General features: G+C 32.2%; 5 protein-coding genes and 1 non-coding gene across 6 annotated transcripts; 1 reads left to right on the plus strand and 5 right to left on the minus strand.

Moving 5' to 3' along the window:
• The first annotated feature begins 1,104 nt into the window (after positions 1-1,104).
• Positions 1,105-3,786, plus strand: LOC124931923 (bHLH transcription factor RHL1). The gene is made up of 8 exons (XM_047472506.1): positions 1,105-1,252; positions 1,359-1,893; positions 1,969-2,061; positions 2,130-2,291; positions 2,369-2,434; positions 2,524-2,589; positions 2,666-2,740; positions 3,175-3,786. Exons 2-8 carry the CDS (start codon positions 1,363-1,365, stop codon positions 3,505-3,507), a joined length of 1,326 nt encoding a protein of 441 aa, XP_047328462.1. The 5' UTR covers positions 1,105-1,252; positions 1,359-1,362; the 3' UTR covers positions 3,508-3,786.
• A 2,093-nt stretch (positions 3,787-5,879) lies between these two features.
• Positions 5,880-8,489, minus strand: LOC124931388 (reticulon-like protein B21). Its single transcript, XM_047471838.1, has 7 exons — positions 7,301-8,489; positions 7,107-7,209; positions 6,762-7,020; positions 6,599-6,668; positions 6,447-6,512; positions 6,220-6,342; positions 5,880-6,126 (listed from the first exon to the last, which is right to left on the minus strand). Exons 1-7 carry the CDS (start codon positions 8,307-8,309, stop codon positions 5,921-5,923), a joined length of 1,836 nt encoding a protein of 611 aa, XP_047327794.1. The 5' UTR covers positions 8,310-8,489; the 3' UTR covers positions 5,880-5,920.
• Positions 8,490-11,423: 2,934 nt separating this feature from the next.
• Positions 11,424-18,656, minus strand: LOC124930932 (formin-like protein 18). The gene is made up of 16 exons (XM_047471308.1): positions 18,159-18,656; positions 17,351-18,051; positions 15,429-17,062; positions 15,207-15,333; positions 14,964-15,035; positions 14,468-14,566; positions 14,154-14,195; positions 13,957-14,037; positions 13,821-13,871; positions 13,649-13,730; positions 13,053-13,147; positions 12,582-12,653; positions 12,377-12,493; positions 11,967-12,035; positions 11,798-11,864; positions 11,424-11,715 (listed from the first exon to the last, which is right to left on the minus strand). Exons 1-16 carry the CDS (start codon positions 18,229-18,231, stop codon positions 11,501-11,503), a joined length of 3,597 nt encoding a protein of 1,198 aa, XP_047327264.1. The 5' UTR covers positions 18,232-18,656; the 3' UTR covers positions 11,424-11,500.
• A 903-nt stretch (positions 18,657-19,559) lies between these two features.
• On the minus strand, positions 19,560-21,750 carry LOC124930934 (BTB/POZ domain-containing protein At2g24240). Its single transcript, XM_047471310.1, has 2 exons — positions 21,008-21,750; positions 19,560-20,276 (listed from the first exon to the last, which is right to left on the minus strand). Exons 1-2 carry the CDS (start codon positions 21,638-21,640, stop codon positions 19,578-19,580), a joined length of 1,332 nt encoding a protein of 443 aa, XP_047327266.1. The 5' UTR covers positions 21,641-21,750; the 3' UTR covers positions 19,560-19,577.
• A 948-nt stretch (positions 21,751-22,698) lies between these two features.
• Positions 22,699-22,772, minus strand: TRNAT-AGU. The gene has a single exon. It is a non-coding gene; the product is annotated as a tRNA-Thr (tRNA).
• A 2,247-nt stretch (positions 22,773-25,019) lies between these two features.
• On the minus strand, positions 25,020-26,960 carry LOC124930933 (cytochrome P450 CYP72A219-like). The gene is made up of 5 exons (XM_047471309.1): positions 26,674-26,960; positions 26,386-26,606; positions 26,069-26,313; positions 25,646-26,003; positions 25,020-25,573 (listed from the first exon to the last, which is right to left on the minus strand). The coding sequence occupies exons 1-5, from the start codon at positions 26,951-26,953 to the stop codon at positions 25,142-25,144; spliced, it is 1,536 nt and encodes a 511-aa protein (XP_047327265.1). The 5' UTR covers positions 26,954-26,960; the 3' UTR covers positions 25,020-25,141.
• Positions 26,961-27,526: the final 566 nt, after the last annotated feature.

Consider the following 27,526-nt stretch of genomic DNA (forward strand, 5'->3'; position numbering starts at 1 on the left):
TACCAAACTCATGGAAATTATTCAATGGAAACCAATTTTTATTTAATGTTTTCTTACAATTTTAGGAGATGCATGTATATCATATAATAAAAAATACACAAAAGTTAGTTCAATGTGTTTGAAAAAATGATGGAACTTGCTCATATCAAGGAGAATGTCAAAATTGTGAAATGATTCATATGAAGTGTCATTCTTCCATAATTATTTATATTCACATCTCAATTCCCAACTTCATGGCCACGATCTTTTGTTTTTCTTTATTAAATTTAGCCTCATTGCTCCTATTTAACAAAAGAAACAAATTTTAAACAGTATGGTGACAAAATTATTAAATTAATTAAATATATACATAGTTGTCACATCACACGTGCCACTCTCAATTCTTTTTAAAACTAACTCAATTTATTGTATTTTTTATAATATAAATAACTATATTAATAATTTATTTTTTTTGTTCTAATTTTTTTTAAACTCCAACAGAATACATACAACTAATTTCGAGTTAAGCAAATAGCCCATAAATAAATTTAACTAATTAATCAAACGAGCAGAACTTTACGCTTGACTAACTCGAAACCATGACATGTGATATGCCCCTCATTAAATAACTAAATTCATAATTTGTTTTCTGTTTGTAATAATTTTTTTAGAACAATGAGCTCCAATCCTCTAATTGAATGCGATTAATCCCGCAGGTTAATTAAATAGCACACAAACAACTTTAACCAATTAAACAGGCGGTAAAACACCGGAGATCGATGTACAAAAAAGGTCACGACTGAAGTAGCTTTATAGTTCATTGAGCTAGAAAAGTGAAAACTCTCACGACAGAAGTAGCTTTATAGTTAATTGAGATAGAAAAGTGAAAACTCTCCGACATTTTACTGAGTGTTCCTTATTTTTTTACGAGTTCAAATTCAGGACCTCAAGTAAGTTCTCCGTGTATGTAATTATTATTTTTGATTTCTCCTATCTAAACCCTAAAAAATATTAAGGTGATTAATTAATATTAGATAGAATATTAATTGATTTAATAAAAGAGAAATAGATTTAACTTATCTGAGGAGAGAGAATAACGTGGTTGGCGAGATAGAATCATTGGGTTTTGTGAGAGTATTAATGGAGTTGATGAGCTCTCTTCCAAAAGGAGAACTCTCTCTTTCTATCTCCTTAACTACAGAAGAGAGAGAGAGAGAGAAAGCATAATCAAACGGACGACGGAAGGAAAGAAACAGAGCAAGCCGAAATCCAGGTATTCGCCATTTCCTTTTCATCTTTCTAAAACTTCATGATGATAAATGGAGTGAATCAAGTAGGTAATGACGTGATTTGTATCTGAAACTGAAATTATGAAACAGTGAAATGCAGCCTCGAAGCAGAGAGATGCAGGCGATGAGTTCGTTCTTAAATCAACAATCGCAGCAGATGTCTATGCAAGACCAGCAAAATACTGGAAACAGTCTAATGAACTCTCAGTTCGATCCTTCTTCGTCTAACGACGATTTCCTAGAGCAAATGTTTTCTTCAATTGGCTCTTCTTCCTGTTCGTGGCCAGATGTTATGGGAACTGCAAACCCTAAGTTACCGCCGTGGGACTTGTCGTCTCCTTCAATCGACTCTCAGAAATCACGAGACCTAGCGGTTGACGAGTTGAATCAGGAGAATGTTCAGCAGTTGCAATTCGATGATCAGTCGGTTATGCTCTCATCGAAATTCCGCCAGCATCAAATCAGCGGCGGTTCTGCCAAGGCATTGCTTCTTAGGCAGCAGTTATCATCGATGCAATCGAGATGTGTTGGCGGAAATGGTTCAATAGCTGATGAAACTGGACTGATTCACTTGCCTCTTAGTTTGGGAGGCGGAAACGACGTCCTCTCTGCTCATAATAATCCTGTAAGCTTAATTAATTTAGGTATGATAATCGGAGATAGATTGTTTGATTTTGATTAAGCATAACAAATATTGCAGAGTGGAAATGTTTCAGTTCAAAATCTGTATAATGGATACGCCGGATCTCTTCTCGGTTCAGGTCAAACATCAAATCAGTTTCATCAACCTCAGGTTAGTTGTTCATCTCAACAGAGAAATTACTAGTCATTCCGTTTGTTCTCATCGATCGGTTGGTGCAGGATTTTGGAGCAGCCGCGGCGGCTGCTGCTGCTGTGATGAACTCGTCAGCAGCAGCTCCTTCAATTAGCTCTGCCGGAGGAGGAGGAAACCCTGGACAACCTAGACAGAGAGTTAGGGCTAGAAGAGGCCAAGCAACAGATCCTCACAGCATAGCTGAAAGAGTATATCTCTATAACCTACCTTTCTTGAGCTTCCATTCCATTCCATTGTCTTCTCATTTAGTCTTTATTTGTGTCAGTTACGTAGAGAAAGGATTGCAGAGAGGATGAAGGCCTTGCAAGAACTTGTTCCAAATGGCAATAAGGTAATCTTCTCCTCCTCAATTCCATCAATCCATTAACAAACTCTGAAGGAGATTGATTCTTAATATGAAATTCTTTGGATTCATGACAGTCTGATAAGGCATCAATGCTAGATGAGATCATCGATTATGTGAAATTCCTCCAGCTCCAAGTCAAAGTATACTCCTTTCTCTTTCTTTTTCTCAATGAGATTATTTATTATTATTCTGATCGGAATCTGAACTTCCGGCCAGGTCCTTAGCATGAGCCGACTTGGTGGTGCTACGGGGGCGGTGGTTGCGCCCATTGTCGCCGATAACTCATCAGAGGTTAGTATACTCAGATTATTCATTTTGAATTTCATTGAAATCATCATGTTAGATTAGGATTAGTAAGAAGTTGGATCATAAAAAAATGGAATCCTCCATAAACTCTGTCTGCCCTTCAAGCCTGCAAACTTGACAGAGCAATATGCATACAGTGAGAGTACACATAAAAGTTATCAAAATACTCTAAACCTGGTTTTATCCCAATAACCAAATATCAAACAAACCCTAAATTGAAGAAGAAGCACTAAACGATAAAAACTGAAAAAGCCAGCAGCAGCAGAAGAAGCAGAGCAGGCGTGCTCTTTCTTTTCCAGATTCCTTTCCCTTTCACTTCTTTCTTCTTCTGATGATCTTCTTTCTCTTTCCCGTCAGTTAGTCAGTCAGTTAGTTTTAGGGTTAGCTTTAATATATAATTTATTATTAATATTGTGTAGGCAGCAGCAAGGGGTGGTGGTACTAGTAGTATTAATGGTGGGCCGTCGTCGTCAACTAACGACAGTGTGACGGTAACGGAGAATAGGGTGGCGAAGCTAATGGAAGAAGACATGGGGTCGGCCATGCAATACCTACAAGGGAAGGGACTCTGTCTCATGCCCATATCTCTAGCCACCGCCATCTCCACCGCCACGTGTCACTCTAGGAATCCCCTTCCGCCACCGCCCACCACCAACGCCGCCGCCGGAGCTGCTGCTGCTGCTGCTGCTGCTGCTGCCGGCCCCTCATCCCCCAACACTCCTTCAACAATGAATAACCTTCTTCATCGCTAATAATTAATTATTATTAATTCCTACTCCAAACTGAACCCCCGGTAATATTATTATAATAGATTAGATGACCTTCCTAACCCGACCCGACCCGTTTGTGTCTGGTGGTAAAAGGGTAAAGAAAAAATGAAAAATGACAAATAAGGTTCCATTTTCAACTGTTTTGATACGACACCACCTTATGTACGTAGAATTTGGCTTCACCTAGATTATTATTATTATTATTATTCTCTTTTTGGCTGCTTAATATATTTTACCTATCTACCCTGTTTCTTTCTTTTTTTTAACTGGTTAATTGTTGGGATTACCTAATCTTAGTGAGCTGTCATGATTAGCATTAACTTAATTATCAATAATTCATATATCCTCACTGTTCAATTGAAAAGGCATTCATAATTAAATTGGTTAATCTTTAATTGGTAGGATGATGAATAAATTAATTAATTAGCAATGTTATTATTAATAAAAGTTGATCTGTTTAATTACTTTATATTATAAATGATTGAAGGGTGTTAATTAGTTAGTTAGAGTCAACCGTGTGGGTGTGGGGTGCGTGCTAGCTAGCTAGCTAGCTGGTTTTATTTTTAGTCTACAAGTAATTGTTTAAGATGCCAAAAGTAAAAGAAAGCAAACAAGCAAGCAAGAAGAATTTAAATAATTGAACAAAAAAGTGTAAGTGATTTTGTTTGCCAACTATATATATATATATATTATTGTATTAGAAGATGAAGTGTTATAATATTCACAAATAAATGCTAAGTTTATAGCAAAGTACAACCATAAAGAAACAATTTTTTATCATTGATCCTTTTTTAAATGATCCACACAAAGTTGAGAATTGAGATAGTCTTTTTTTATTTTAAGTGTCTGATTGTAAAGTGAATACCAAAGTTGTTATCTATAGGCCCATAGAGAGAGGACTTGGGGAAAGGCTTGAGTAGTTGAATCTCAACATGAAATGGGTTGATCGGTTCAATTTAATTAACCATTAAAACAATAAAAGAGAGCCTAAATTTGTTATTATTTATTTTCTTGTCCCATTAAGCCTACCATTGTCTGCTTTAATTATTGTCCTTATACCACTAGAACTGGAGACTTTAATTTAGAATTATGTTTTAACTTAGAAAATTGACAGTCTATACGATGACATGATGTATATATATGATATAATAACAATCTGAACTTTTTATCCACTAAAAGTTCAAAGTGGTTGCCATCAAAGAATCGAATTGGACGGAGGAAGATTTATTATGTTTACCTTATATTAGAGTTTATTTTGAAAAATTGAGAGTTATTTAAAGTCGTTGATAAATTATAAACGCGTAAAATCGAGAACTGACTTGAAATAGTAAAATTTTAGTTTAAAAAAAACATTAGTTATATTATATTATTATTTATATATTTATTTAAATATATAATTAATTAAAAAATAATAATAAGTATATGATACAATAAAAAAGTTAAATTTTCAAAATTAAGTATATTAATTTGAATAAACCTTATATATTTTTAATTTATAAATATAATTTTTTTTTCAGTGGAATATAATATTTTTAATATAAAATTAAAATTATTTATAAACTCGTAAAATTTTATTATCATAAATTTAAAACGAAAATAGTTTAATTATTTTAAAATTTACTTAAAATTAAAATCGTTAATTTTTTTTAAAATTTTAAAAAGTAATGATGACACATATTAATGCATAACTTATATTTTCTTACCATAAGATATTTTAAACCAAAATCAAATATCAAAATTTTATTCTCTTAGCTAATTAGGTAAGAACTTACATACTTTATCCGCATCTCTATTAATTCAATCTTGAATATTCATGATATCTTTATTATTCCTTGCATGAATTGCGGATATGTCTATTGAATATGGATTTTAATCATTGTACATATAGAAACATATCACATTCAATTATATAATTGGATTTGAGAAAAGTGAAAAAGAATGATAGTGGGCCCTAACATAAGAACCCATTTCATAATATGGGTTGGCAATTGTCATTATTGATAAATATAAAAATTATACAATTTTCTTCTTATAACATAACACACTTTTTTTTTCTGAACTATTCTTTAAAAAAACTAATAGTATTTACCTTATATAATTATTACACCTTTAATACTGTGTGTTTTAAATAAAAGAATTTAAATTTGAGACATCTTTAGACAAAAAAAAAAAAACACTCTACATATGTAGGTTTTGAATACTTCTTATTCTTGCGGTTGCAACTTAATTCATTTGAATAAAAACCTTTTGGATTATCATATTTAAAATGAAACACAATTCTTTGTAAAAATTGAAAGAAGATACATTTCATACTTATATTTACATAATAAAAAACCAGAAAAATGGAAAATAAATGAATAATTGAACCAATTTATTTATCCTCCACCACCATGAATTAATATCTCTTCTTTTCTTTCATAGAAACAGTAGAAGTAGTAGTAGTATGCAATAAGGTCGATCTCACTCTCCTCCCACTGGATTTCCCAATGGGAGTCTGGCACGTGTCCTCTCTTCTCTGGACATCATCTTCTTCTCCAACATCTCTGTTCATCATCAAACTGGACTCCTTATAGTATCTAAATGCCACAAATAGCATAAACACTGCATCGATCCAAACCCAACAATGGATAGATTTCAATATTATAATATTTAAATTATTAGAAATGATTCATTCATTCATATACACATACTTACATGCCCAACATCTAGCAACGACGGATGATAGATTCCAGATAAGAGTGAAGATCCCGACAGCAACAGCTTTCTTATGAGAACATGAAACCCAAGCGTCCAGAAATCTTCTAAACCAGAAATTTCCTTAAAATAGAAAAAATAAAAGATCCGTTACCAGCTGTCCCCCCTTTGTTTTTTTGTTGGGTCCCAAATCTTTAATCTTTTTGCATGTGAGTTTAAAACTTTACCATAGGCAGTGAACTGCGTGGAATAAGAAGAGCAAATTTTGGGTACTGTGAAGATTCCGATAAAGCCTGCCAAAATAATAACCAGAAGAGTTAGTCTTTTCTATGTCAGATAATTTAATGCCCATCATTCTTTTATTTTTGAGAAAACAGACCGAATTTGATCATCTTCCAGATGGTAATGGAGCTTCCACATCTAGCTAAAATATACAGCATCACTGCTAACTGATAATACAATACAGAAACAAGAAACAGCTTTTCAATTTTCAAGAAATAGAGAGAGAGAGAAGAGAAGAGAGAGAAATTGAGCTTACTTACTTTCATGGTGGTAGAGGGATCCCCAGAAAATAGGGCTCTGAGTTTAAGAAGGAATTCATTTAAATAAGGAAGGATTTTCCTCATTAACCACATTGCTTCTTCTTCTCCAATTACATAATACTTTTCATTCAATTCATCAACATCATCATTATCAATGTTACCATTGTCTGCAACTTCATTTCCCCTGCGAATAATGGATCTGGACAGGAAGATCACAGCAAGATAGACTAGACCCAGGTAGGAAACAACCGATATCAAACTGAAACAAAAACATGATTGAGATTAATTTCAGCCATGTTTCTCAAGATCTACTACAGTGATTGATTGAATGATGATCTATCTAACCTGATATTTACATCATTTGTGTAAGAAGATGAAATTATTATGAATGTTCCAAATCCAAACACAAATGCTGACTTTGATACATCTATCCACATTACCAAATCAACTGTAACACAAATCAGAGACAACAAAGAGAATTGTTATATATCAAACCCATGTAAATATAATAATATTTGATTGATTGATTGATTACTCACCTAAACTCTGCAATCTGCTGTGTCTCTGAGAAACTCTGTTAAATTTAGGCTTTGATGATGATGGGATTTGTTTCTTGACGATGGGTACTGTTCTTTCTTGGATCTGCTTCGTCATCATCATCTTCTTCTTCTTCACTTCATTCACTACTTGTTTGGATTTCTCTTCAACCCCAACCCCGATGATTATTTCCTTTTCTTCAATGATCTCGTCTTTTTTTTCATCCAACATCAGTTTGATCGGAGCAGATTCAATCTCTATTATGTCAGATTGGTCCACAGTTCCATCAATAGTAATAATCTTCTCAGGCTTTGGTTTCTTCTGTTCAATATCTAATGAGCTTCTACTACTATTGGATGGGTTTTTCTCGTTGTTTTCGTCAATAGATCCAGATGGCATTGGATTCTTCTCAATTCTCTCCTCCTCCCCTGATCCACCGATTTCCTTTCTAATCTGAATCGGGATCTTGTTGACCGGAGAATTCACCTCCTTAGTAGATTCTTCAAATCTCGACTTGATTCTTCGAATCGGGGTTTTCTCATTTCCAATATCATCATCTACTACTAAAGATAGGATCATTTCCTTACCCAATTCAGATCTCGTCTTCCTCAGCTGTGGCGTCTGAATTAGAGAGAATTTATGAATCCCGCCGTCGTCGTCGTCGGTGGTTTCCTTCAATTGTTGGAGGGAATCCTCCAGCAGCTTATTCCTTGCGATCTGAATTGGGTTTGGGCTGGAGTTCTCGGATTTCCATGTCTTCCTCTTGCCAATGGGGGTAGTAGCAAGAGTGAGTTTTGGTTTCAACTTCTTCTTCTTGTTAATGTTAATGTTGTTGTTGATGTCAGAGATTTGATCATCATCATTATCATCATCATCGCCATTGAAGACTTTAATACCTCCCTTGACTTGATCAATCTTCATTCTACTCTCCCAAATCGATCCTGAAACCACACCGTTTCTTGCGGCGGCGGCGGCGGTGGTGGTGGTTCCCCTCCGTTTCCCCACTTCCATTAAACAGTATTATTAAAGTCTTTCTTGAGAAGTTCTTCAATGGAGAGATTTGGCGAGTGTTAGTTAGCAGTAGGTTAACAATGGCTGCTTGGAAGTGAAGAAATGACGGAGGAGGTAGGCGAGAACTGTGACGTGTGTGTATACCGTTGAGAGAGAGAGAGATTTGGGAATATTAAAGAAGAAGAAGAAGGTACGTGACAAATAAGATTGTAAATAGTCAGCAACTGTAATTCGTACATATATATTTTAGGAAGATCTTAGTAAAACATATAAAATAAAAAATTATATAAATCTTGTAATTTATTAATTACAAGATTTGACAAATAAGATAGATCTGTGGATTATTGGAAATAAATAAGATTTATAAACTGTATCATATATATATATATATATATATATATATATTTAAGAGAAGAAAATGTGAGTAAAGAAGGGGATGGGATGGATTAGACTTTTTAGAAAATAATTGATTAACGCAATCCAATGTGTTTAAAGCCAGCCAATTAACTTAATTATATTATTACTTTACTGTTCTAAGAAGAATTAAAGAAAGGTGAAAGCGACAGAAGAAAATAAAATTAAAAAAAAGGGGACGAGACATGTGAGCTGACATGAGGTTGAGGGCCAAAATATTGTAAAGTTATTTTCAATATATTTTCTATTCAAAATATGTCATTACAACTTTTTTTTTACTTGGTCTAATTTAGGGCTTGGCTAGTAGAGTTAGTTTGATGCAAGTATTTTAGTATTTTTTTTTTATTATTATATGTAATTATTTTACATATTATCTCTATCACATTACTATTAAATCACTCATTTCAAACTTAAATACTAAAACACTCTCACTTTATCTTTAAAAAAAAAAAAAAATTTAAATATAAAAAAATATTATAGTAATTTAACAAATAAAAAAATTCAAATAACTTATTTTTGTATTAAACAATATATATATTTTTTAACAAAATCCCAAAAAATTCAAATAACCAAAATGTTATAATTCCCGATATTTGATAGATATGAATAAATTTTATATTTTATTTAGTACATAAGAGCTCGTTTAATGAAAGAATTTTGGGGATAAAACCCAGTTTTTATTCCAAAACTCAAACATCTTATTAACCATCAAATCAAATAATTTTATCATTTAAATACTAAAATTACCTCAAATTTTATTCTCTCTAAACTATCATTCTCTCACATACACTATATCCTTTAAAATTAAAAGGTAAATTAGTTTTCAAATTTTAAAAACAAATTTTTTTCTAATTTTTATCAAATAATGGTTTTTAGGATAAAACTCAAAAAACACTCTCGTCAAACAAGTCCTAAGTTTATATGGGTTTTTTTTTGTTGAATTATTTAATTAACTTAATCTAAAATAATATCAAATCTTAATTCATTAACTAAAATATTATTTATTTTTTTATTAACATTAATATTTTTTAAATATTTTTATCAAATTTTTTTACTCAAAATCATCCCGAAACAAGAATCCGAACCATCCATGTTATTCGAGTTGAGAATGAAATTGTGTTTACTTACCTTACCTAGTGGATAGTGCAGTGTAATTTTGTATGTGCAAACAAAAAAAGGGGTTTGAAATGTTAGCCATTCATTTAACGTAACGTTTGGGAATCAAAGTGGGCCTATAATAATTTTACTGATTACTTGCATCTCGAGGAAGAGAACAAAGGACAAGAAAGGATGCTTCCGTCCCCCACTTTTACCGCTGCTGGTCAATGCCAGAAGGTGGGTTAAAAAAAGAGAAAGTTAGTTTTGGCTAACTTTTATTTTATTTAAGGTCTAATTAGATTTATTCTTATAATCTTAAATAATCTTACGGTAGATTTACTAAATCAAATTATAAAACACAACAAGGAGAGTATATGGAACACCTTCTAAAAGTCAGGCCAAAGATTAACAAAATTGCATCATCGAAATCCAACTTCGAAAGACTCGAGTGAGTGGCGCCATCTTTGAGGATGAAACCCGCGCCATTACTTTTGCGCTATATACATTATCTCTATCAGGGACGAATTTATTATCGGGCTGAGGTGGGCTTAAGTCCACCCCTGAAAAAAAAAATTTCTTTATTTTATAATTTCATTTTTAATATTGAAAAAAATCTATAATATATTATATATAATTAATTTAAATTAAAAATATATAACTTTTCCAAGTATATTATGTATATATACTTTAATTCCTTCCTAATTTTTAATTAATTTTTTTTATAAGTTGTTTAAAAAAACTCAAACCTTCCTTATAATTTATTCCTCTGATTTTATGTATGTTTAATAAAGTAGAATTTTTTATTTTTTCATTATTTTAATATAAGTTTTCAATTCAATGTTTACTTGATTTTTTTTTTTCATTTTAAATTAAATTATTCGATAAAATACTTAATTTTAAAAATTTGGTATATATATATAATTAGAACATCAATCTGTTGCAAATAAAAGAAAAACGTTGATATCTTTACATTTTTAAAAAGAGATCGTCAAATTAATAAAAATTCTCCACCTACACACTCTGTCTCTGACAATCAAAAATCTATCTCTTAATACATCTTTAGACAAAAAAAAAAAAAAGTATTAGACTCATTTAATAGTGATAATATTTACAGTGAAACATTATTGCATTGAAATATGAATGGGTACATTATAATCTTGATGTGATTTAGAATTTGAAGATTTCTACACTTGTTGAGTTGTGTTAACAATTAACCGAGATTAGAGATCAAAATATTATGATATGTTAACTAAATTGATTTATTTTATTTTAACATTACATGTTTTTACCGCTATTATTGAGCGAATATTTTTTCAACAATGAAAGGAGGTGAAAACAAAACTTCGTAATAAAATGAAGGATTGATTTTTTATCGACAATTTGAGTTTGACAATATATATTGAACTAGATTTAACTAAAGATGTAGATATAGATGATAAGTTTTATGTTATAAGATCTGGTAGAGCTCATATTATTTAAATATTATTTATATATATATAATTTATTACATTAAATTTTAGCACACCCAATTTTAAATCTAGAGTCCGTCCCCAATCTCTACAAAACTATATACTTGCAACCGTATAAACATTTTTTTATGTAAAAAGAATTATCATAATAATCTATATTCATACGTAAAAAAATATCACAAGAAAATAAAAAAATAAAAATAAAAAACCCTATTTGATCGTTTTAACAGGAGACTGTAACAAGTTTTCAGAGACCTTCTCCTTCTTTGTAACATTATTATTATTATTATTATTATTAGTATTATTATTAAGCTTCTCATTTTCTAATGCTTTTTCTGCCTTCTTTTTCTCTGCTTCAACTTGCTTCAAGTTTTCTTCATGTGAATTGTTAAACATCCTCACAAATGTCAGTAATGTAGCCACAACTGCCAACCCAAAATACAAAAAAAAAAGAAAATTCCGATTAGGGGCATCCAAAGAAAAAGAAAAACTAAGAGGGTTAGTTACCTTGCTCAAATGTGCAGCGAGCGGGGTCTTCGCCAAAGTAAAGAATTAACGAATCCACATTTCTCCCCTATACATACATATATAGTAAAAATGCGGTAACAACTCAGATTTAATATGAGTAAAGACCAACATTATTGAAATGCATATTTTTCTAATAAGAATATCATACCACAGATGAATACAGAGAAGCTAGAGACCTCACTTCAGCTTCAGCAAAAGAAAGGAACTCCTTTAAAACCTGGAAGATTCATTATATAATATATGCAGTGCACAATTCAAGAACAACTCAATTGAAAAATACCATACCACAGTCTACACATTAAAAAATAAACAAATTTAAGGAAAGAATCTCAACCATGATAACGATATAATTAATTATTTTACTTATTTCTCATCGTTTTCCAACATCTTGTTAGCTTTCTCAACAGAATAAACTATGGTTTAATAAAAAAAAATAGTTTTTATTGTAGGTGTCAGCCTATTTATTATTGCTCTCTTTTATTGTTTAAATTTTTTTTTTGATAAAATGAATGTTAATGATCTCTATGTAGGTTTTTGTAATTTGCATAATTCATATACCTTGCGAAATTGTTCAGACACGGGTCCATCACTTTCAGACATAGATAATTCGTTAATGACCTTCTCCAGACCTTTGCTGATTGCTTGCATTTCTTCCGCCAAAAATTTCAGTTGTATCTAATGGATTAAAATAGAAGAAGTCATTTGTTTCTACAATATGATTGAACTTGAGATCACAATTTATCATAATGAAGAAAAACACTACCTTTGAAGCAGATTCCAGGCTGTCGAGGTCTTTCGAAAAATCTAGTAGTTCTGGTAATTTATCAATCAACACCTGTAGTTGTTGTTGACAGGAAGAACTAAATAAAACATTCATTTTCAACAAAGTAAAAGTGATTTTGTTTTAGTGTAAAATGAGTGAAAAGTTATAGTTTTTTTTTGTTTGAATTTAGGAAGCTAGTACAACATCAGTTATGGGTCATGGTCCTAATTTCAATTTAAAGTGTTTTCAGTGAAATCAAACCTGAGAATTTTGTTCTCTTTGGAAAGACTATTCCACTTGAACTACCCTAATGGGTTTAAAAGTTATAGATTGTGCTAGATGAATTATTTCTTTGAATTTTTTTGTCAGTGGGACAAAATCTACGTACCGAAAAGGCTCACTAACTAGCTTTCAGATCTATATTTGAATAATAGTTAAAATTAAGGCAATTTAGTATCTATCGGTACTTACTTTACACAGATAATGCATGAGTGTCATCTTATTGTTCCTTGCACGTGTATCAGTAAGTTTAGGAAGACTATCCAACTTAAATCCAATAGCAGATCCTGAAAGAGGTTTTGCAAAATACATGAATAAATGCAGTTATTTATAATTTGGCACATGGAAGGAGAGAAACCATTATTCATTGTAGAATAGATTTTTGCAACAAAAGAGAAAAGAATAAAATCCAAAATAAGAAACAAAGACACGTGGAAGGTTAATCAATTAAGGAATACAGTTTTCAGATAAATCTCTACTAACATAATAAGAAACCTCAGATTGAATATTTCATTAACTATAAAGTATAAATTTACCAAATGTATCCAACATTTTCTTTTATAAATTTTGGTGGAATACAAGAACATGAACTAATTGTTATATTCTGTCAAAATAGGGCTAAACATTGAAAAACCAAAATCAAATCTTACTTGTAAAATATGCTTAGTTTCTTACCTTCAATAATAGTAAGTTCATTACCATCTCTTTTCTCTAAACTACCCACAGACAGACATGAAAGTCTCATAATTTCATATGGAATAAGACAATAATATGGCTTTTGGACTCACCCCTAGCAGTTCCTTGGTTCAAAGCATTTCCAAGTGATAGAATAGTCTGCATAACTCTTTTGAATTTGACAGAACTTCGAGCCTGATCAAAATATGAACAATAGTGAGATGTTGAATCTTAAGTCATATCATCTCTAGGCAAAGAGGCGTCTCAAGAAGAATAACTAGTCACCTGCTCCGAGACAGAATTTACTATATTCAGGTTCTTTCGTAGGTCTGTAACCTGAAAAACGGGTAAGTATATGAATAACTTGAGCAAATGAAATCATCTTCTTTTTAGGAAAAAGATTTAATGCCAGCACCCGGACCTGGGATTGGAACTGCATCTTAAACGAGAAAATCCTCAGCTTGGATTCGATTCGTGGAACTTGCATCAACTCCAAGAAGAACTATTCCAATAAATGAGATAAAATAAAATCTTGTCAAGCAAATATCATGGCTGATGAATTCTAAGTCAACAAAAGCAACGGAATACTGCGACAACCAAAATGAGAGCAAAAGAGACCTGTTCACATTTTCCAAGATTTTCCTTGTCTCCAGTGTATCCCTGGAATGATGAAAATAGAGGTCAGATGACTAAGAGGCTACTTGATGTAGTTTTTTTTTTATTATTATTTTTTGGAAAGGAAAAAGCATTCTGTGATGAAAAATGGATTATTTGGGTTCAATGACTAAAATATACTCAGTACTTAATATTTAAAATGTTATAAAAATAAAGGGCAATTTGATATTTTGGTTGATGCTTTGATACTTAAAATGTTATAATAAAAAAAATTGTTTGGAACACATGAAACTGTGATAAACAAAGACACCCCTTACCTTAAGCAATTCCATTTCCTCTTTTGTTGGGCAAAACTTTATAAGGTTATCCACTTGATCAACATCCAAAGCCGAATCCACCAGGGAAAGAACTGAACTCTGCCACGATTCCACAAGGAGTCATTCTTCCTTTCCAAACTATATGATGCTAAAATGATATGAAACCTTCATTCTTTATATAAATTTATAAAGACTCACTTCTAGCATTTAATTTGGCAAGTATTATGTACTTTTGTGTAAATCCAACTTTGTATATAAAAAATTATTATTTTGAAGTAACCACGGCTCGCATTTCAGCTGACACGACATGAAAGTGGTGCAATGTCTAGAGCAATGCATGTGATGTAATAGTTTTTGCTACTCAACAAAGAGAGCAAAATTGCTAACAAGGCTAATTAGAAAATCAAAAGAGGACTTGAAACCGATTGCTATATTTCACTTTAGCAATAAGAAAGTACACCTCAATAGCTTGAGAGGACAGACAATGTTAACTTACCATCAATTCCTGCAATGGAACTTTGACCTTTGAAAGCATAATTTCACAATTGTATGCCCGGCGATGGTCAACCTACAGCAAACATAACTTCATTTAAGTTTTAAGATCCATCTGGCTCTACCACCATAAAGAAAGAAGTTGAACTATAACTAGATCAGAGAACATATTGAAATATCCAAATGAACAGAAAGATAAACTCATGTAATCATGATGGAACACTAATAATCAGAATATGTTGGTTACCAATTGCACTTTCTCTGGCTTGTTTCCAAGGTTAGCACGAGAGCTTCCACCTACTCCGCTCTTATCAGAAGGTGGAACTGCTGCTGAAAAAAGAGTCTCGAGTTCTGTAATGTCAATCTCCGGTGCCCTATGACCAAAGAATATATATGGTCAACGAATAGGAAGATACAGAAACACAAGAAGTGGAAGAAATTGTCTTTTCTCAAATGACAATACACTCACTTGGAAAATTCACCAGACTTCTGTGTCTCAGCCCATAGACTTCCTTGCACAGCTCTGGTTAACTTTAGCCAGTGCAGTGGCTTCAATTTCTTAGTTGGGTTATTTTTTGAACTTGTTGATCGTGAAAAGCTCTTTAATTTTGCTCCACCTGGAGTTGGTGGTGCAGGACAAGGAACTTTAGGCACACCTACACCTCCCAAGCTAGGAGGAGCCGGAGGAGGGGGTGCTGATGGTGCACCAGTAGTATGTTGTGATGCAGTGACCTTAGATGAATTTAAAGGTTGAGGTGGAGGTGGCGGCGGAGGGCCTGGAATCATTGAAGAAGGTTCTTGTTTCATATCTGATTGGTCCTTCATAGGGGGAGGAGGAGGAGGAGGTGGTGCAGGAGGCAAAGGAGATTTAACTTCTTGATTTTCTTTCAAAGACGAGGCTGTATGAGGTGGTGGAAGAGGTGTACTAGTCTTCACTTGATTTTCTTTCAAAGACGAGGCTGCCTGAGGTGGGGTAGTCTTCACTTCTTGATTTTCTTTCAAAGACGAGGCTGCCTGAGGTGGGGTAGTCTTCAGTTCTTGATTTTCTTTTGAAGATGAAACAATAGTAGGTGGGGGTGGGGGTGGGGGTGGTGGTGGTGGTGGACTATGCAGAACTGGAGGTGGAGGAGAAGGAGGAGGACTTGGTGGTGATAGAATGACCGGTTTGCTTGGAGGTGGGGGTGGGGGTGGAGATGGAACAGCTGAACAGGTTAATTTAGGCGAAGGTCCAATTGAAGAAGGCTCTAGTGATTTCGCATTCACTGGCTGACTTGAATCAGTAGCCGGCAAATTCAGAGCATGAGAATGTGGAAGTGTAGGAGTTGGTGTTCTAGCATCGGTAGCTGGTTTAGGAGGTGGTGCAGTCATTGGTAGATTGACGTCCATAGATGAGCTAGGGAGAGTAGAAGAAGGTATTCTTTCAGGTGGATGTGAAGCTAGTGGCACTCGAGTGCCAACAACTGAATCAGAAGATGGCATCATGGGAGAAGTTAGATTTGGACAAGAACCCTCGGTTAGTGTTTCAGCATGCTTGTCAAGTGAATGACTGACAGCAGGCGGTGGTGGTGGTGGCGGGGGTGTTTTCGGTGAAAGTGATGCTGAAGCAAGTTTGAGCCAAGTTTTACTATCATGTGACAAAGGGCTAGTAGTTTCATTGGAATGATGAGAGTAAGTGTTCAACTTCTCTTGTACAAGATTTGATAATGCTAGAGTATCCAAATCAGTTTGTGCAACATCTGTATTATGAACTATCCAGTCAACACTATTAAACATCTCTTGAACTTTAGCAAAAGCTTCAATAGGAAGTCCATCTTTCTCCTCAAAACAAGATAACTCAGAAAGAACTACAGATGCTGCGGCATCCATGTCTGAGAAAAGCACCTCAGATCTGAATTCTCTAGGAAAACGTTCCTTGGCATCCCATAAAATGTCGATTTCATCTCTGTTAAGGATTAAAATATTTGACCTGATGAAAGCTGTGTTGAACATCACTCGGAAAATCATCTCTTCTCTTTCCATGTCTTCATGCAAACTGATACACTCTAGAACAACATCCCCTTGAACATGACAATTGATGTCAATTTTAACTAGCTCACATTCATCCTGCAACAACAAGGCAAAATTTATTGTTTTTTAATGATAAAATATTTTATTAAACCGCATTTTGAGAAGATTACAGAGAAACATCCAACAAAAGACCAGTAAAACCCCAAGTTATGACATCATAAGTCACTCAAAACAACCTAGAATAAACCAGTACAACATCAGAAAAACTTCAAAAAACAAGAATAAAGAGAAGAGTTCTCAAATATGTCCAAAAGTGAAATTACTCCTCATGATAGGAGGAACTGGTTTTATGAAATATCCAAATATAAAAACTAAATTGGTTACCTGCTTGTAGTGCCGAACAACTTTGCTCCGTTTAGGAGTAGAAAATAAGAGTTTGGGTGTGCGATCACCCGAGAGGAAAGGATTTTGGCCATATATGCGAAATATTGGGCGAAAACCTCCTTGACCATCAAAATTAGGTATCAATCTCAATATAACGCAGTCTAGTGCAAGGGCCCTATCCAAAGGAGGCCATGCTGAAGCTACATTCCTCCTTGATATGTACTGCAAATACCTTAATTGAGAAGGAATTGGATTTAACGGCGATAACAGGTTCAAAAGTTCACGAGGGGCCTGCCTATATATCATATCCAAAGTCCTCTGTTCTCCTGTATATTGTTTCATGTAAATCAAGTGTGCAGCTAACATGAATGTCAAAACTGGCCATCCACCACGTTCACAGTGCATTAACAGCACGTTTTGCTGTCCAAGAGAAAGCCAACTTTCACTTGATCTAAGAAAATGGTGAATCACTTCCATGGATAGTAATGGACATCCTTCATAATGTCGAGGATAATCCATTATAGTCATGTCATACTCTGATAAAGCATTACCAATCTCGCTTTCTGTCTTCCCCTCACGAAAATTGAAAGCTAATATTGAAGCATCAGGATAGTAATCACGAAGCTGACCAACAACAGTTGCTACATATGATTTTACATCTCTTTCTTCCCAAGCGTCAGTTGTAAAACAGGCATCGAAAACTGTAATGAATTTATGGTTTTTTTTTTATTGATAATCCAATCAATGTTATACCTAATCAATAGAATTATATATAATGAACAGTTAATTAAATTCACAATTCACATACCGTAGACTCTCTCGGAGATCTCGAGCAGACCATCAGGTGGCTTGCGGTAAAACAACTTGCGAAATAATGCCATAGTCTATATCAACGTCAAATTCACCAAACCCTAGAACAAAAACAACGTAGAAGAAGAAGAACAAGAAGGCGTCTCCAATTGACTAAAAGTTATTACGAATTGTCACGAAGTAAGACATGTGCCAGATGGGGATTGGTTTGGAGCTGACGATTTACAGTTTGGAGTAGAGAATAGAAATGAAGATATACAGTCTCTAGCTCTGCAATCAATCTATGATATTGATAATGATATCTGTAAATCGGGATGCGATGAATCTCTGTTTTGTGTATAATCTGTGGTCGTTTGTGTGTTCTTGTTAAGCGATCAAGATGAAAACGAAACTTACGAATGAAGGAAAGAGATAGAGAGAAACTGTCGTGGTCGTCTTCTTCCTTGAGCTGAAAATTGCAGATCGCCTGCCGACTTCCGTTGCCACGCACAGGGGAAACGTGTGAATCACTAATAGGACATGCAGCAAAAAAAGAATAATAAAAAGATTTTTTTTATTTATTTATTTTCTATGAGCAAATAATATTGACTTTTTTATCATCTAATAAATTAAATTATGTTTTTAAAGTTAAAAATAAAACATATATTTTTTTGCATTATGTAAATAGTTTTCTGTGCTATGAAGAATTATAAGAATTAATTTGTTATTTATATATATATATACTATTTTATTTGTAATTTTTATGATTTATTTGTTTTATTTAATATAAATGTTATTATTTGAAAAATATTTTAGAAGAAGTCTAGTATAAAATTTGATCCATCTTCTTTTTTTTTACTATTTTATTTTGGGTATATCATGAAGAAAAAATGTGTTATATTTACCTTCGTAATGGTTTCTCGAACAAAAATCAATAAGCAATGAAACTGTTAAAAAAAGAAAAAATATAAAAGCTTGTAATGTTCAAAAAATCAATAAGCAATGAAACTGTGCGATTATGACATCTTCGCAATGAATATTGTGAAGATAAAAAAAGTTTTATTTGAGAAAAATAATAAATAGTTATTTAACAAAAAAAAAAAAAAAAAAAAAAAATCTTTTTTCTTGGGATCCTTATTCTTCCTGTGGATTGCGGATCCGATAAAGTCAGCGAGGATGCCGACAAATCTGGTTAATTATTATTATAGTCATAACCCTGAAACTATTTTGATGTGATTAAATGTATGATCCCTAATTCTTATTTTTGACACATTTATATTTATAAGTTAAATAGGTTAATAAAACAATTGTACATATATTCATTCTTTTACTAGTTCTCACTTAAACCCCATCAAATCTATCTACTTCAAAACCAATGAAAATAATATATTTTTGTTTATGTGAGTTTTATATATAAGTATAACAAATAATTTAGTATTTAAAGAATAGGAAGTTGTGGAGTTTCCCATATATCAAACACATTTTCTTCGCTATGAAGAGCGAAAAGTCGATCACCACCTATCGAGAAATCACATATAGAACCTCCATATCCGCGTTGTAGCCTCGAAGTCAACACCCAATCGGGACCTGAAAACACCGAAATAGTATCATTCATAGATGAAAACAATTGCCCTTCATGCAAAGCCAATTTCGGTACACACGGCTCGTCATGCATCTTTCCTTTTGTTAACCTACTTCTCGAGCACCATCTCACACTCCCAGACCCTCCTCGTAAGTCCATAAACCCTAACTCCTCGTACTCGTTTACAACACATATAGAATTCGCCTCGTCCATTGCTATCGCATCCCAAACCCTCCTCTCGTCGGTAGCCGGAGCTCCCATGTCCGACCAAGACCATACCATCGTATTCTTGTCCCGGAAATCAAGTAGACTTATGTAACAATTGTCTTTTCTCGGGTATAATGTTGCGACTAACAAACAATTTGTTCCGTTTAACCATTGTAATCTGTCTGCTTCACCGAGCGACCAACCAATTGGTTCGTAATAAAAATCGATTTGTTTTCCGATAGTTTGATCGAAAACTCCAATTCCGTATTCATTTGATCGCCCTTTACAACTAGAGAATATCTTTTGATCCGGGCTGAAACTTAACGCACCAGCCGTGTAACTCTTCACCTTTAAAGAATTCAATATAGAGTTAATGAAATAATGTATTCATAGTTTCTTACTATTAAATAAACAAAATTAGCCAAAAATAAACAACTATAATCTTATTTTAACATTAATAAAGTAAAAAGGATTAGTGAAAATGTGTCATTTTCTAAAAACCCAAAATAAAATTTTAGTTTAAAGTGTTTTAAGTTAGAACTAGACTTTTCATCTATTAAATAATTTTTTCTTATCAAATTATTCGAATCTCAAAAGATAGATTTATATAGGATAATAATAATAAGAGTATATCGATAAATTCAACGAAAAATTCAACGAAAAATTCAACGAAAGTAAGTCCACGAATCCGACGTGGCCTGTCAGGTGTCCCCACGTCCCAAAAGCGCTCCGAAACCACTCATTTTGAGTATCGAAACAGTCATTTCGGGAAGAATTTTTTTTGGGTTCCCAAAATGATCGTTTCAGGACCTGAAATTACCGTTTCAGGACATTTGAAAATTTTCTCTCTCCTACCCACGTATGCCACGTTTATTTGTGGACTTATTTTCATTGAATATTTCGTTGAGTTTATCATCAATAATAATAATCTTATCACAAAAATCTTAATAAATATAATATGTTTTTGTACTAATTAAAAAAAACTAAAAATTTTGAACTACATAAAGAAATGATTTTTTATTTTTCACAATAAGAATAAATAATAACTTATTAGTAAATATAGAAAATAATTAACCTACCTGATGATGATGTGCCACGTGGAATTTATGTCTAAGCGATCCCGAAGACGCGTTAAACATCCCCATACCGCCGGCGTTAGGCGATCCGAGGCGTTCGCAGGCGGCCACGACGATCGTATCACAATCAATCCATCCGACGTCGTTTACCCTCTGACAATCGAGATTGATCGGAGGATGTTCTTCAATCATCCAATCATAGACGTGAACCATACTTCCGTGAGCAACGCAGCAGCCGCCGTCAGGTCCGGCTCGGATTGCGATTCCGTCTCCAGGAGCGCGACCGGTGACGGATTTTGACAGACGTAGACGATTGCCGTCGAACCGGCCCCATTTGGCGAACCGGACGTGGTCTAATAAACCGTAAAAGAGGGCTTCTCTGTAGAGGAGTTTTTCTGGAATATTTGATGGGATGAAGAGTTCGCCTGTTCGTAGAAGGTCGAGGAGGATGGCGAAACAGTTAGGGTTACGATCGATGAAGTGTTCGTCGCCGGAGATTTGAGATTGGAGATTCCAATCGTCGTCGAATAGTGCGCCGAAATATGAATTGCGGCCGGCTATTGCTAGGGTTGTTGCAGTGGTTTCGAAGATCTTTCCTCCTACGTTGAATTTAATTCGGTCCGTTTGTACTCCCATGGCGGAATTGATCAAATTCAGATCCGATAATTGAAATTGATCATGAGATCTAAAAGATTAAAGATCCATTCACCACTGCTTTCACTGATTTCTCTTTCTCTCTCTCTCTCTACTGATCTTCAAATTGTTCGAAGAAGAAGAAGATAGTGGGTGCTGGGATTCAATTTCAGCCGTTGATGATAGAGATGATCCAACGATAGTTATAATTAGCTTCTTTTTTTATAGGGTCCTACTTAATCTAAAGAGTGTGAAATGGTTTGTTTGAAACATAGTATAAAATTGAATTGATGTCAATTTTGTCAAATGAATTATTTATATATGAAGAAAACAGTATGATTCTAGTAATAATGTTTTTCCTTTTAATTTAAAGACATTTTTATTTTTCAATGTAATTGTATGATATGTAATGTAAGTGGTTGGCACATATGTTCATGCAGGCCCCAACCTAAGATTGGGTTAGTGGACTAAACAAAATGGTGTCCCTTTCAAACATAATTAAAGCATCATTTGATCTCATCTTGCATTAAAATAAAACTAGACAATAAAAAAAAGAAAAAATAATTAATTGCTCTTATTTAAAGTTGAAGTCATTGTTTTTTCTTTCATTTGATCTTATTTTGCATTCAAATAAAATTGGCCCAATTACTATGAGACTCGAACTTAAGGCGGAGACTCAAACTCTGAGTTAAATTATATGGGGCTCGAATTATAAATTATCAAACATTTATTATTTGAGGTTTTTCATTCAACATCAAATGGACATTTATTCTGTCAATTACTTTATTTATTTCCAACTTAATTCTAAAATCAAACACATCATATTCCTCCCTTCTCCTCTTCCATTGAGTCTCTCTTATTTTTCAAACATCATAGAAACCAACCAATATAATATGAGAATGAAGCAAACACATAATCTTGTTTCATTAAAAACAAAAATAACTTCCCAAACACCATAAATTAAAGTAACCTACCTCATTTGGTCAAATTCTTATTTCATTAAAAACAAAGATAACTTCTCAAACACCATAAATTAAAGTAACGATGAAAAAACATTTATTTGCTCTTATTGAGAGTTGAACTCAAGACCTCCCGCTTACTAAACGGGTGCTCTAACCAACTGAGCTATAAGAGCAATTATTAACAAATTTATAATATAACAATAAATTGTGATAACATGAGTTTTATTTTTATTTTTTATTGTGATAGTCTTTTGACTAAGTGATTAAGTTAAGTAAAATTAACGTGAATTTAAAGTTTATAACGATGAGGATAATTGAAATGGACATTAATTTTTTATTCAATTTCATTGTTAAATACCATTCAATTTTTATGTTTAAAAAATAATTTGAATATATATTATTTATATTATTAAGATATTAGTTTCATATAACTTAAATATCAAAAAAAATATGTTAATTTACTATATTAACAAAATATCGATTTGACATGTTAACTTTCTAAATAACAACACAAAATATTAGTTCGAAATGTTAACTTACTTAATTTAAAATATTTTAACTTTCTCAATTAAAAACAAAATTATCACTTAAAATATTTTAATATTGTTGTAAGTGATAAAATAATAATATATTTTATTTAGAACATATAAAAATAAATATTTAGAATTACAATTTCGCGCTAAATAAGTAAAATTGAGAATTATAAAATTTTAATTAAAATTCTTAATCTTAGAATAATTTACCAAATTTAAGAATTAAAATTTTAACTAATTTTGTGGTTAAAAACATAGAAACCTAGCATAGGTAAATAAATATGATTGTTACCTTTGATTTAGGATAGAGAAATATATAGTAATATCACTGTCAGAGAGTCAAAATCCTTATAACAGTATATTTTTGGATAATTTAGAAGGAATTTTTCGATAAGTTGTTCTCGTTATCCCTCCTTGACTATGAATTTATTTTTGTTGAAGGAATATGATGGGAAAAATGAACATTGATTAGAAGAGAAAGTATTTGAGGAAATTAGGATTCATGGTATAGAAGAATTTAATGAAGTAGACATTTGTGTGGAAAGCCTAGTCTGTATTGATGTTTAAGTAACTCATATATTAGTAATTTTGAAAAATCTTTTAGTAAATTGGAGAAATTGAATATGTGAGAGTAGATTATAAGATAGTTTTGTTATGAAGTTAATGTGATGCATTATTTAGAATTTCTCTAGATTCAGATGAAATCATAAAAACTTATTCAAAGTTTCTTTCCAGATTTATCATTAAGTATATTTGCTTTTGAAAGATTTATATACAATAGTCTTGATGACAATATCTATGTAACTTTTTATTGGTTATGTAATATACTGTTTGATTTAATCTCTGTATGTGTTATGTTTTTATTATTATTATATTTAGTGTAAAATCTTAAATTACAAAAAAAATTATTATAAATTATTATTATTATATATATATATATGCGTACATTGTAAGATTAAAATACTAATAACAATAATATGGTTATAAAAATGAATGACACAAAAATTATAGCTATCTAATATAAAATTATTTTGAAAATCTATTTACCGCTTTTTAAAATATATGCTTTTTAAAATATATGATAAAAATTTGGATAAACTCATATGTAATTGTAATTAGTGTTATAATTTATGTATATCAATCTCAAATTTTCAAAATATATAAATTATTACTTTTTAAACATAACATGAATAGTTTTAATATCCATTTATATATATAATTAAAAATATCGATATACTTCACAAGTTTTTGGAACTTAGATTTGTTTGAATTGAAGTTTTCTTTTGTAATCTAGAGAAAAAGAAGAAAATAATGATAGTGGAGATTTTTTTAAAGAAATAATGATTATATTTAAAAAATAAATAAAAAATATTAATATGTATAAATAATAATAATTTAAAAGAAAGAATATTTTAGTATTTTAATTAATAAATTAAATAATATAAAGAGATTGAAATGATATTTAATTTTATACATTACCTTAAAATTATAAAAAAATAAATTATATTGATCTAAATTTAAAATAAAATAAATAAAGTTGAACAACTAGTGTTATATAAATAAATATATAAAAAATATATAACATAATGACTTTTTAAAAAAGATAACATGTGCTTATATATAATTTAACTATACATTTATAATTGAGATTGATAAGAAAACTTGGAAATTTGCAAATCAAGAGCATAACAAGAATGAGATATCCTTTTTATTTTTGAAGCATGTAACAATTTTTTTTTAAAATAAGTATAATATTATTTTATTTTAAATTTTACAACACACAAATATTATATTAGTTTAATATAATAGAGGTTTAACACACAATTTACCTTGGATTAGACATTTTTCTTATTATATTCTTAAGAAATTATTATTTTTTTTATTACATATTACACATCAATTCAAAAAAGACAAATACATTTATTTGTAACACATAATTATTATGGATAACTCAACCTTGTGAATACCTTATAGTATATTAATAAGAAAATACAGACCAAATCAACTGATCAAGAGATTATCTGGTGCAGGATAAGAGTGGCTCCATGTTGAGGTTGCAGATTGGTAGTGGTGTTTGGTGCATGAGTGTAAGAAGGCGAGAGCTCAAACGAAAACCGTTGTAAAAGCATTGCGATCGCCAATTTGGCTTCCAACATCGCAAAGCTTTTCCCCAAACAAATCTTGGCCCCCCACCCAAATGGAAAGTAAGCTCGTTGAGCTTTCGATGCATTCGATACTCCTTCAGCAAATCTCTCTGGATTGAATTCTTCAGCATCTTCACCCCAATGCTCTTTATCATAGTGCATCAACAAGACTGGCAAATACACTTCTACTCCAGCAGGAACCAACAGGTTCCCTAGTTCGGTCATATGTGTTGTGTGTCGCGCAAAGAACACAACCGGTGGGTATAGTCTTAAGACTTCGTGAAGAATCATTGTCACCTGCATACAAACAAAAATACCAAACTTAGCTAAGTTTTTTCAAGAATTTGAACATATGGAACAAGAACTTACAATCTTTAGGCGATTTAGATCAGGAAGCTCAGGTATCCTAGTCCCACAAACATGTAAAACTTCATCTCTAGCCTTTTCTTGCCAATCGGGATGCATGGAAAGGACTATTGATGTCCAAGTTAACAAATTTGAAGTAGACTCTTGAGCCCCAAAGTAGAACAATTTGCATTCTTCGATGATATCTTCGATGGTCATCTCACTATTACCATCCGCTTTACATTGCAATAACAAACCAAGCAAGTCTAAATCTTTGTTACTAGTATCATTTTCTTCTCTCTTTTGGATCATATCTCTTAGAATTGCTTTGATTTGATTGTCTAATTCATACCTCCGCCTATTCTTCTTAGTGGGTATAAATCTGTTATTACAAAATTTCAAAAGTTAGGTATCTTAGTTGATGAAAAGATCCAAGTATGTGGGTACCTCAATCCGGGGAAGTATATATCATGATATGCTTCCATGGCTAGAACAATTTGCTCCTTTTGAAGAGCAAATATCTTCTCTCCTTCCTTATAGTTGCTTCCAAAGGCTGTTCGAGCAATTACATCCAATGAAAAAGCTCGAAACTCGCAAGCCATGTCAATCTCACAGGATCCCGAGGGACTCACAAGTTTCACCAATCTATCAAGTAGGTCACAACAACAAGCAGAGAATGCTGGCAACATTCCCTGTTAATAAAACCAAATTTAGAACTTTTTTTTTAGTTTGAATTTGATGTAAAATATGTATAGAATGGATACCTGTATCTTCTGATGATGGAAAGCAGGAGAAATTAATCTTCTCCTCTTGGCCCATTTCTGACCTTCAAGAGAAAACACACCTTTACTCAAGAGTTCCATAAGTGGGTTCATTGGAGGCTTCCTGAAATGGTTATTTTTGTCTGCCAATACTAACTTGAGCAACTCAGAATCTGCTATTATAAGCCTAGGAATTGTTCCAAACCAGCTCAGAGATTGTTTTCCTATTTTGGAAGAAGAGAAACATTTCATCGAACAGTTAATAGGCAAGAATAAGATATTCATTCATACCATAGGTTTGCACCATGTGATGAATGAAAGGGGTGACACGTGGCGCAATTCGATGGGTGAGAGGAATAGGACGGGAACATGCTTCGATCATCATCCTCTTGAATTCGCCATTGTCGCCTTGAAGAAGCTTGTAAGGGTTTCCTCTGATTCCTTGGTTCCTTAGTTTGTTTTCTAGGATCTTTGGTCTCCACCAAATCGTATATAACACTCGAAATAGGATCAATAGAACCACAAAGACACTCAGAATTACCAGAAACTGTGAATTCATGTTCAGTTCCATCTTCTTCTTTTTCTTTTCGAATAATCATTTGGGGGAAGAGATGGTATTATTTATATTCATTTTGAACATGAAAATAATTGATAGTAGCCGAGATTTTCAAATTTTATAGTCAATTCTTTTGAAAAAACACAAGCTGGTAATGATTTTTTTTACTTTATTTATTTCTTTTATTTTTGTCGGTGATTAAATAAAATGGAGAAAAGAAACTAATAAGGAAGTTAAAAAAAACTAGTTTGATAGTGTTAGAGTAGAGTTAAAACTTTTAAATATTGACTTAGAGATCATTTGGTTTGATGAGAGGGTTTTTAGGATAAAATTTAGTTTTTATCTCAAAATTTAAACATATTATCAACTATCAAATCAAATAATTTTATTATTTATTTAAATACCCTATAATTTTATCATCTCTTTAAACCATCATTCTCTCACCTATACCATATACTCTAAAGTCAAAAGGTAAATTAATTTTTAAATTTTAAAAAACAAATTTTTCTTAGTTTTACCAAACAAGAGTTTTATGATATAACTCAAGTAAAACAAAAAAAAAAACTATTTCTTCAAATAAACCCTTAT

The sequence above is a fragment of the Impatiens glandulifera genome, chromosome 3 (assembly GCF_907164915.1).
Source record: "Impatiens glandulifera chromosome 3, dImpGla2.1, whole genome shotgun sequence".
Lineage (NCBI taxonomy): Eukaryota > Viridiplantae > Streptophyta > Magnoliopsida > Ericales > Balsaminaceae > Impatiens > Impatiens glandulifera.